Source organism: Cervus canadensis, chromosome 1 (assembly GCF_019320065.1).
Source record: "Cervus canadensis isolate Bull #8, Minnesota chromosome 1, ASM1932006v1, whole genome shotgun sequence".
Taxonomy (NCBI): Eukaryota; Metazoa; Chordata; class Mammalia; order Artiodactyla; family Cervidae; genus Cervus; species Cervus canadensis.
The window spans coordinates 116,393,475-116,404,612 of NC_057386.1; the positions used below are offsets into that span (position 1 = coordinate 116,393,475).

At 53.5% G+C, this 11,138-nt stretch overlaps 1 protein-coding gene across 1 annotated transcript; it reads right to left on the reverse strand.

Moving 5' to 3' along the window:
• On the reverse strand, positions 1–11,053 carry MMAB (metabolism of cobalamin associated B). The gene is made up of 9 exons (XM_043438636.1): positions 10,872–11,053; positions 9,314–9,375; positions 8,605–8,698; positions 6,303–6,360; positions 3,790–3,862; positions 3,454–3,551; positions 2,841–2,905; positions 1,015–1,074; positions 1–399 (listed from the first exon to the last, which is right to left on the reverse strand). The coding sequence occupies exons 1-9, from the start codon at positions 10,985–10,987 to the stop codon at positions 300–302; spliced, it is 726 nt and encodes a 241-aa protein (XP_043294571.1). The 5' UTR covers positions 10,988–11,053; the 3' UTR covers positions 1–299.
• Positions 11,054–11,138: the final 85 nt, after the last annotated feature.

Here is an 11,138-nt window from a genome sequence, read left to right on the forward strand (position 1 = left end):
TGCACGCCGTTCCCACTTTTATTCTTTTTTTCTGCTTGGTTCCTCAATGAAGCAATCACTTTTTCTTTCCTGCAGCAGCGAGTTCATTCCCATTTCCTGGAAGACCGAGGAGAATCCAGGGGAAGAGGGTAGGATTCTCCACCAACCACAGCTCCCAAAGGAAGTGGCAGGGCTGTGACAGGAAGCCGGGTCTGGACGGAAGACCAGCTTCTGGCCCCTGTGGGTGAGATTTTCAGGGATCAGGACGTGAGGGCGAAGTCTTCCCTTCACCGTTGTCACTTCCATTCTTTCCCAGAGTCTCAGGTGCGATCCGACGGGTCATTTTTCTTGTATATCTTTTCTGGATTCCCTTCCTTCATGGCTGTGTATCTGGCTAATGTGAAGAGATAGTCGCTGAGTCTGGAGGGGCAGAAGCAGGCAAACAGAATGGACTGAAATGAGAGATCAATGCTAACCGGGTCCTCCCTAAACGAGCCTTCAAGGAGGAAATATCAATCACACACCCCCAGGAGCATCGGGCAGGACAGCGGGTGCTCAGCCAACCCAGGCTTGATGGATGGCACGCGAGGCCAGCTTCCATGCGAGCCCGCCACCCGCTCTGGCGCCAGGGCTGGGCGGTTTCCGCAGGAAGAGGCCGCTGCCCTGCCCAGCCTCATGGGGCTGGCGACTTTGGGCCCCATCCCTGGTTTCTGCACCTTCCGATGACCAGGGCTGGTGCCTCCCAAACTGGGGTGTGCACACAAGTCCCCTGGGGATCCTGGCGACACGCAGATCAGATTCTGATTGGAGAGGACCGGCTGGGCCGGGCCTGGATTTGGCAAGTGTAAGCGACACCCAGGCGATACTGGAGCTGCTGGTCTAAGGAACTCACTTTGAGGAGAGGGGGGGCCTAGGACTGGCTTCTCAACCTCGACACAACTGAAGCAAATGAATGAGGGAGGCTCGTTCCGTGGTTGTTACTCCCCACAGTGTGCCTACGTTTCCCGACAGGCTCTTCAGATCCCATCTGAGTACCTGTTTAAGAACTTGGCCACGTTTGCATCGGTCTCACCCATCTGGACAAGAGGCACCACGCTAGAAGAGGAGGAAACACAGCGTCACACTGTTGTTACGGATTCAACACGCTCGGGGCCCAGGGCTGTGTCCTGAGCCAGCATCTCCCTCCCACTGCAGCCTGACCGGGCATCCTCGCCAGTCTGTGCACAGACATTCTAGAAGATGCTCATTGGAGATGAGGGCCAATGACGTGGCAGCCCCTCCGGGCCCGTTGCCTCTGCTGCATAACCCCTGCTGGGAGGTGCTCACCCCAAACCGAGGCCCAGGTTTATGTCCCCACCCCAGGGGCTTCATCACCCAGGCATGGGTTTGGTGTCCTGAGGACCCTCCTCTGCTCGGCCAGCCCCCATTGTTGGACCTTTCTTTGGACTGTCTCCACGTTTTTGCTACTATGAGCACTGCTGATGTGGATGGCTCTGTGCAAATGACTCTTTTTTTTCCCTCTGAAGCTGAAGCTCTTCTGTGACCCAGAGTCCCTTTACGAACCACTTGGGTCCAAGAGTCTTTCATGAGAAGTGAAACCTTCATGACACGGGGCCGTGGACAGAGCTCAGGTTTGGAGCAGACACACCTGGGTTCCAGTCTGAACTCTGCCATGGACCACCCAGGGGACCCTGGCCACGGTGTCACCTCTGAGCCCCAATTTCCTGACCCCGGCAGAGTGGGGACTGCCACCACCTCTCTTCCAAGCTTACCACAAGGAATCAATGAAATAATGAATACAAAGCGCCCAGCACGGCCTCGTCTGTTGTATACAGACGCTTTATTGTCGTTTTTCTGTAAAGCTGAGTGGCAGCCTGGCTAATGAATCGTGTTAAATGGAGATTTTGCACAATCACTCTTTTATTTATTTCAATATTTATTTGACTGTGCTGGGTTTTGGATGGGATCTTTGTTGCGGCATGTAGGATCCTTTTTTTTTTTTTTTAGTATTTATTTATTTTGCTGCCCTGGGTCGTAACTTGTGGCAGGTAGGATCTTTTTAGTAGTGGCATGTGAACTCTTAGTTGCGGCATGTGGGATCTAGTTCCCTGACCCGGAATCGAACCCGGGCCCCCTGCGTTGGGAATGTGGAGTCTTAGCCACTGGACCCTCAGGGAAGTCCCTGCAATTGCTCTTTTAATGTTTCCTTGATAAGGCTGTCAGCAGCTTCTGGGAGGTTCCCTCCTCTCCGACTCTGAACTTGGGGACAGGGGCAGCTGGTGGCTGGCTGGTCTGGGCCCTTCTCCACCCAGCACCCAGTAGTCACCCCATGGCCTAGAGCCAGTCATCAGCTTTCAGGATAAAGGCAGAGCCCTTGGGTGCAGGAGGCTCTGCCTGGCCTGGCCTGGGCTCAGCCTCCGGCCTCACTGTGCCCCACGCCCCTCACTCTGGACCAGACCTCCGGCCTCCTTTCTGTGCGTTCAGCGCAGACTGCTCCTCTGCCCTTGCTGTCCCCTTGCCCTGGACACTCTGTCCACCATTCTCCCCCACTCACTACTGCGCCCCCATGCCCAGCTGCAGGCTGGGTCACCCTGGGGCCAAGCACCCTCCATCACAGCTGTCATCATGCTGTCGAGCTTTTCGATCTGTTTAAGTTAACCTGAAGAACGGGGAGCCTTCACTGAAGACGTATCTGAATTTCACACCACCTGAGTGGTATTATCATTATGATTAATCAACTAGACCTGCTGGGCCTCCCCCGCCCCGCTGTTGCTGGAGCTGTCCGCTTCAGCACCAGCTCTGATCTCACCAGGGACCACTGTGTCCCCCCCACAGAGGCCCCGCTCCCGGGGGCCCCGTACCGTCTCTCGGCTCGGCGACATACGGCCCGACAGAAGTGCAGTGCGGAGCTGCTCTTGCCTCCTGACTGAAAGCAGAAAGCGGGTGTTGGCTGGGGTGGGGTTGAGGGGGTTGGGGGTTGCCCACTACAGACAGGGAGCTCAGATGGACTGATGGGCATGCAGGCTCACCACAACCCAGGGCAGTGTTCTGCCTCCAGGGGCCCTACTGGGGCGTAGTCTCCGGGTGTTGTCACTCAGTCGTGTCTGACTCTTTATGACCCCATGGACTGTGGCCCGCCAGGCTCCTCTGTCCATGGGATTCTCCAGGCAAGAATATGGGGTTGCCATGCCCTTCTCCAGGGGATCTTCCCAACCCAGGGATTGAACCCGGGTCTCCTGCACCGCAGGCAGATTCTTTACTGTCTGAGCCTCAAGGGAAGCCTCTGGGTACCCACCGTCTAAGGCAGGCAGGGATGGGAATGGGACCAGTGAGGGTCTGGAGGGGACTTGGGGGCTGGGGGACAGCTTCTGTCACCGTTACACATTAAAGAGGGGGACTTTATCACTGCCGGTGTGTTGGGGTCAATACACGCACCCGCCGCCACCCTACAGGCTGAGGCAGCCGGGTACCTACAGGCAGGATGAAAGCGGTGAGTGGAGGCAGCTGGCCAGAGTATCTGTCGATCCACTGCTCCAGCTCCAGGACAGGCCCCGCCTCGAACGTGGCATGTTCTGCGGAGCCAAGGAGACCAGCACTGCGTGAGGCCATGGCCCCGGGATCACAAGGAGCCCGCCCTGGTCTCTTTCCATCCAGGTGCCCCGCAAACCACTCCACTGGCTCAGAGGCACCTTCCCTCTCAGGCTGCAAGGCCAGGCTGACAGGGGTCCCAGGTGCCCCCCAGGAGAGGGTTCCCCAGGCCTCCACAGGGCCCTCTGAGCACACACCCAGTGCATTCAGGGAGAGATTTACTTAAGTGAGCCTCCCTGGCTGAGGAGCGCGGAGTCGCCAGGGCAGAGCCGACGTCCTGCAGGGAGCACTGGATCTGGGGGAGGAAAGGAAGGCGCGGTTCAGAACCTTGTCAAGCAGGCCATGCGAGGTCCCCTGCGTCCATGCACAGGACCTGGGGAGCTGGGGCTCTGGACCAGAGCCCTCAGATCCTCAGGCTGCTAAGGAGCCGGCATCTAAAGGCTGTTAGCAAGCTGTCTGAACCCGCAGAACATCTGCCCTGGTTGGCAGGGGACCTGGTTCCCTTGGGGACATCTGGGTGATACAGACGGTGAGTGTTAAGGGCCCCGGGGTGGTTAGGAGAATCCTCTCGCCCGACCCTCCTCTCCCATATGCAGGGGCCCTGTGAGGTCTTTTTCTTTTCTCTAACCTAACGGCCTTGGTTTTCTAACCTATAACACCTGGGCTGAGAGACCCAAGGTGGCAGTGCTTTTTATTTTATCTATATCCTTCTTTTTCAATAATTTATTTTTGGCTGCACTGGATCTTTGCTGCTGAGTGGGCTTTTCTCCAGTTGTGGCGAGTGGGGGCTACCCTCTAGTGGCAGGGTCTGGGCTTCTCATTGCCGTGGCTTCTCTTGTTGTGGAGCTTGGGCTCTAGGGCTCGGGTTTCAGTAGTTGTGGCACACAGGCTCTAGAACGCAGGCTCAATAAGTTGTGGTGCATGGGCTTAGTCACTCTGCGGCATGTGGCATCTTCCTGGATCAGGGATCGAACCTGTGTCTCTGGCATCGGCAGGCAGATTTTTTACCACTGAGCCACCAGGTAAGCCTGCCAGTGCTTTTTAAACTGGACAGGACAGATCTGCCCTCTGATGAGAAGGCCACCATGGCAATGTGCTGGAAGCAGGACAGAGCTCCTTGGGCCACCAGGCCGCAGACTCTGCTTGAGTTATGTGACCATGTGGCATCTCCATGGCTTCCGGCTGAAAGTGACCTCACAGTCCCACCCCGCGGCTGGCCACCTGCAGTGTTCGCCCTGGGGCTGGAGAGAGGTGACCGCCACCTGGGAATTGGATCCTAGCCCCGCTGGGATTCCTGGCTGCGGGGCCTCGGCCTGAGCCTCACTTTTGTCCTCTGTAAGATGTGAAAGCTGGCCTCCACCTCATGGACTTCTGCAGGGAGAGCTGGGAACAGGCTGCCTGGCCTTCTACAGGCCCCGGAGCAACCTAGGAGAACAAGTCACAGTCCACATCCTTGGGGAACCCAGGCCATATGCCTGGTGATTCCTATCTGTGGTAGCTCAGATGGTAAAGTGTCTGCCTGCAATGTGGGAGACCTGGGTTCGATCCCTGGGTTGGGAAGATCCCTGAGTTGGGAGGATCCTCTGGAGAAGGAACTGACAACCCACTCCAGTTTTCTTGACTGGAAGATCCCATGGACGGTGGAGGCTGGTGGGCTACAGTCAATGAGGTCGCAAAGAGTCAGAAACGACTGAGTGACTAACACTTTCACTTTCGACCAGAAGCACAGGAACTGTGGGAGCCTGGGAGAGGCACAGTTGGAGGCGGGGGTGGCCTGAACAGCCTTGGAGAAGATGTTGGAACTGTCACTCAAAGTATGCGGCCTAAAGTAAGGGGGGCTCATCATGTCATTGCACCCCCCTGCCCCCAGGCAAACCCTGCTCAGAGGTGGGCACAGCAGACCAGAAACGACCGCTGTGGGCGCCAACCGTTCCTCATGATGAGGCTGAAGACCAGTCTCCCTCACACAGGAGGTGCCGCATTCATAGAATGTTCCAGCTGTTTATGCCTCCCAACCTTGGGCAGCCCCTCACTGCCCTGCGTCTGCTCCCAGGGGCCCCTGCGTGCTCCAGTCTGGCCTCAGCGGGCTGAGGGCTGACCCCCCAGGGGCCAGCAGACTCAGGTCAGCATGTAGACTGAAGCCTGGGGTGTGTCCTTTGTGCTCTAGGGGTGGCAGTCCTGCCTCCATTTCTGAAGTCCTCTCTGAGGGCCAAAGCCTGGCTGCCTCTTAAGGAACAGAGCCGTCATTCTAAGAACCCTACTATCCCCCAACCAAGGGTTTCCCGCAGCTGGGCCTCCCGGGTTTCTCAACCTCACAGCCACTGACACTTTGGCCCAGGTTATCCTCTGGGGTGGGGGTGGGGGTGCGGGGTCGGGGGTGTCCTGTGCGTTGTAGGACATTTAGCTGCTTCTCTGCCTCTACCCACCAGACCCCAACAGCACTTCCACCTCCAGTTGTGACGACCAAAAACATCTCCGGACATTGCCCCATGTCCTGGGCTGAGACCACTGACCTCACATTTCCCTCTCTGAGAGACAGCCTCCTCACTCACCTGTGAGGGAGGGTGATCTCTGTGTGTTCCCATCTTACAGATGAAGAAACTGAGGCTCACAGAGGGAAAGTGACTAGTCCCAGGTGACACAGAGAGGAAGTGATGGTCGAATGACAATTCCAGTTATGGCCACCAGGCCTCGGGTGGAAAATTCCCAGCTCCCGGTAAGACAATGTTACTCACTTTCTGAAGCTCTTCCACAAACGGGTGGCCCTTTTCTGCAATTAATTCCATAGCAAACCTACGAGGAAAATGGAAAAAGAATTTGCCTTGAATATAACATCCCTAGGCCCCGTCTTGAGTGTTAGTTGCTCCATCTTTCAGATCTGTAGCTCACCAGGCTGCTCTGTCCATGGAATTCTCCAGGCAAGAATACTGGAGTGGGTAGAGATTCCCTTCCCCAGGGGATCTTCCCCATCTAGGGATCAAACCCAGGTCTCTCACACTGCAGGCAGATACTTTATCATCTGAGCCACCAGGGAAGCCCTGTCTTGCTGGAAGGTAACACCTTCTCAGCTGACAGACCATTTTGCTAACTGAGCTATCACAAGAAAGGGTTTTTTTTTTTGTTGTTGACGACAATGTTTTTAAAACATCATAACCTTACATATGATTGGGGGTATTTGTTTTTCATATCACTCATCCAGTCAACAACTCTTCTCTCAGTGCCCTCTGACCAGGCCTAGGTGATCCATATGAACAGAGGTGACACAGGCAGCAGAATCCACAGCTGAGTTTTGGCCGGGCCCCTGACCCACGTCACCTGAGGGATGATGGGCTGCTGATTGGCTAATTCCAAACAACCAGTGATGCTAGAACCTGCTTCCCGGCCCTCTGCCTGCTTCATCTTGTGTCTACCTCTCCTTTCCCACACTCTTCCCACACACACCAAGAGGTCTGCCCTCTACTCTGCTGGCAGTCTAGTTCCACCTCCCATTATCCATCCTGAAAACCTTATTTAGTCAGGCTTGTCATTGAGAACTGACAGCCCTGAACAAGTAGCTCTTAATAATTAATAATAATGATGATAATAATAATAGCAAGCATTACAATTAGTGCTAGCTACCTGGCACTAAGCGGGGAACATGGAATTCTCTCATTCCATCCTCACAAGAAACCACTGAGATTGGATACTTTTACTATGATCATTTGACAGAACAGAAAACAGGCTCAGAGGCCAGGTGATTTGCCTAAAGTCACACAGCCAGTCGGCCAGAATTTGAACCCACATCATTGATTTCTTGGAGAAGGAAATGGCAACCCACTCCAGTGTTCTTGCCATCCCCCAGGGATGGGGGAGCCTGGTGAGCTGCCGTCTATGGGGTCGCACAGAGTCGAACACGACTGAAGCGACTTAGCAGCAGCAGCAGCAGCATTGATTTCTACTGTTGCCTTTGAAATGTATGATAAGTGAAACTCGCTCAGTCTTGTCTGACTCTTTGTGACTCCATGGACTGTAGCCGGCCAGGCTCCTCTGTCCATGGAATTCTCCAGGCAAGAATACTGGAATGGGTTGCCACTTCCTTCTCCAGGGGCTCTCCCCAACCCAGGGGTTGAACCTGGGGCTTCTGTATTGCAGGCAGACTCTTTACCATCTGAGCCACCAGGGAAGTCCTTCATACTATGATCATTTGACAGAACAAGAAACTGAGGCTCAGAAAGACCAGGTGATCAGCCTGAAGTCACACAGCCCGTCGGAAGTGTGAGAGAATTTGAACCCAGGTCCATCTGACTACCATGACCTTCACCCCCAAGGCCACACCAGAGCTCAAGAACAAGCACTGACAGTAACAACAGCTCACACTGCCAACAGCCTCCGGAGTGGCTTGTACTTTGTTCTCTAGTATTTGCTGCCCCTCCCACCCCTGCCACTGGCAGGTATGTCCACATGCCTGGCTCTGGCCAGTGAAACATGAGCAGAGATGGCACATCACTTCGTGGAAGCCTTAAGAGCCCGCATGGGCATTGCCTTGACCTCTCTTCCCTCTGCCGTGATTACTGGCCAACGCCAGTAATCGTGTTCCAGACAGAAGCTGTCCTGCCAGCCTGAGTCCCAGAGCGAAGGCCATGCAGAGAAACACACCCAACCCAGGATGGGCTTGAAGTAAGAGGATGAAATATCCCTTTGGTGGTGTTAAGTCACGAGATGTGGGCACCATTACCCCAGCAAGGCCTGGCCGATCCTGACGACTTCCCCAAGTCCACCTTCTAAGTCATGAGCACAGTGAGGGAGCAGGGAGGGAAGGGTGAGGCAGGGGCACACAGCCCGGGGACACACAGGGACAGAAGGCAGCACATGAGCCAACGGGAAGGGTGAAGGGCATCCGCAGCCCGCAGTCTAGTGGAGCTGACTGGCTGCCCCTGTGCCTCCAGGCCGAGGAAGGTGCATTGAGGGCAAGCAGCCTCCGGGACTGGCTCTGGAGGGCCGCACCTCAGTCACGCCTGCTAATGACCCACTCACACCCAACCTCAAGTTCAGCCTTACCCGATGGCTGAGCTTAACTCATCTGTAGTTCCCACGGCTTCAAACACCTGGTCGTCTTTGGGTCTTCTTTCTCCAGTGAAGGTGCTAGAAAATCCTGTGAAAAATATTTTGCTTCCCAAATTAAAGAGTTTGTTTTTTTTTACCTTGATATACTCCCTCCCCCCCCCAATATTTATTGATTTATTTGGCGGCACTGAGTCAGTTGCAGCATGTGGGATCTAGTTCCCTGATCAGGGATTGGACCCAGGCCCCCTGCATTGAGAGTGCAGTCTTAGCCACTGAACCACCAGGGAAGTACCCTGTTCTGACAGATTTTAAATTATCAAAACAATATATGCTCATTACAAAAGACAACAGGATAGGATAAAAGTATGTACAGCAAACAATGAAAGCCTGCCTGTTCATTCCTCTCTCTCACTATTCAATCTCTCTCCCAGGTAACAGTCCAAGGTGTAACCTTTCACACTGCCTTTCTGAACACACATATAAACACACACACACTTTCATCCAATGTATCCCAGCTCTGGATTGTTCTGCAACTTGCTTTTGTCATTTAATTTATCTTAGGCATCTTTCGTTTCGCATCACGCTTGGGTGATGCCTACTGAGATCTGTCGCATACTTTTTAATGTCTGCAAAGAATATGGAAGAACTTTAAGACAGAAGCTGCCATCTCTTACTCTGCATTTTTCACCTGTCCCCACTTTACCTTTGTCTCCTGTTTTGGTGTAGATCTTGGGGACCTTGGGAGTCTTCAAGGAAGGCTGTGTCCTAAGGAGAAATACACATCAAAAGAGGGTGAGTGAGGATGGATGGCATATCCAGTGAGACACCTTCTTCAGTGGGTGACTTTGCTACCTGTACCCTTAGTGTGAGAACTTACCCCTTCAGCTTGGATCTCTTGAAATCTTTCCCCTCTGTTCCTCTTAGTTTTAAGCCCTTTGTGGGCCAGTTCTGTGTCTTGTCACACCTGTACCTGCAGAGTAGCTGATGTACTACATTGCTTAATGCAGACACTCAATAAATATTTGCTGAAAGAATTTATTGATCACTTTCCTAGTCTCTGCACTGTGCTAAGTGAGTTACTGGCATTATCTCCTGGTATTATCCCTGGAATCTTCCCAAGCCCCAAAGGGAGGCACTATCTATGATGTTCATTTTATGTTTGAGGAATCTGTAGCTCACAGGATGAGACTCACCTTTCTAGGTCACCTAGGGAAGAAGTAGTAGGGCTGGATTCTGGCCCAAGACTTATTCCACAACCCCAAACCATCACTTCTATTCTACCAAGCCAGGAACTCTCTTTTTAAAAAATATTTACTTTTATTTATTTGGCTGCACTGGATCTTTAGTTGGGCATGTGGTTTCTTAAATCTTCATTGTAGCATGTGGAATCTTTAGTTGCAGCATGTGGGATCGAGGGATGGAACCCAGGCCCCCTGCATTGGGAGATTGGTCTCAGCTACTGGTAAAGAATCCGCCTGCAATGCCGGAGACCTGGGTTCAATCCCAGGGTTGGGAAGATCCCTTGGAGAAGGGAAAGGCTACCCACTCCATTAGTCTGGCCTGGAGAATTCCATGGACTGCATAGTCCATGGGGTCACAAAGAGTCAGACATGACTGAGTGACTTTCACTTTCACTGGAAAACAAGGGAAGTCCCAAGCCAAGGGCTCTTGAAAGGGGAAAAAAAAAAAACCCTTCATACTATGAAGTTTCAAGTATACTCTGAAATGGAGAATTGCCAAAATAGGGTTCAAAAACAGGCATTTTCAAATAGCAACACCTTTAATACAGACTTCAACATTAAAATGTGACATTAAAAGGTTATTCAGAGGTTGAATTACCGGATCTATAAAACATATTAATCCAGTACTAAGTCAGGTTCTGAGGTCCGGGATGGGGTGCAAGTTTCAAGGTATGTGATGAGAGCCATCTTTACATCACGCTGGTGTCTCTCTGTGTCTTGACTTCTTTGCAGACAGGTTAAGATCCGAATTGAGGACACCTCCTGATTGTGAGGTCAGGCAAGACGACCCTCTTGGTTCACGTGGGCTATGCCCGGTCCTGATGGATGCTGGGTTTCGTTTGGACTTGTCTCGTGCTAAGAAATCTTGGTCTCTGGTTTCCCCGGAGCCCACGTTGCCATGGTGAAGTCAGAATTAAAGAGGATTAAATCACCTGGCGATTGCTGCGGTGACCTCCCAGTGGTGTGACGTAAACACCGACAACAACTCAGGTCAGGTGTCTGAGTTAACCAGGTACTCACCTGTCCCCGTCTTCCACGCCCTGGGGGCCGCGGCTCTGGAAACGGGGACACAATAGCTTGCGGGCTCCAAGGCACCCGCGCAAGCCAAGGCGACCTCCCGGGCCCCACACAGCCATGCCCCAGGCCTGTTATCAAGGGCTGACCCCGCCAGCTTCCCGTCCAGGTTCCGAGGTGACTCCACCTACCGCCGGCCGCGCCACCGCTCAGCCGCCGTCTTCTATTGGTCCGTGCCTCTCTCCCCAGGGCGGGACACTCCCAGGGACTTGC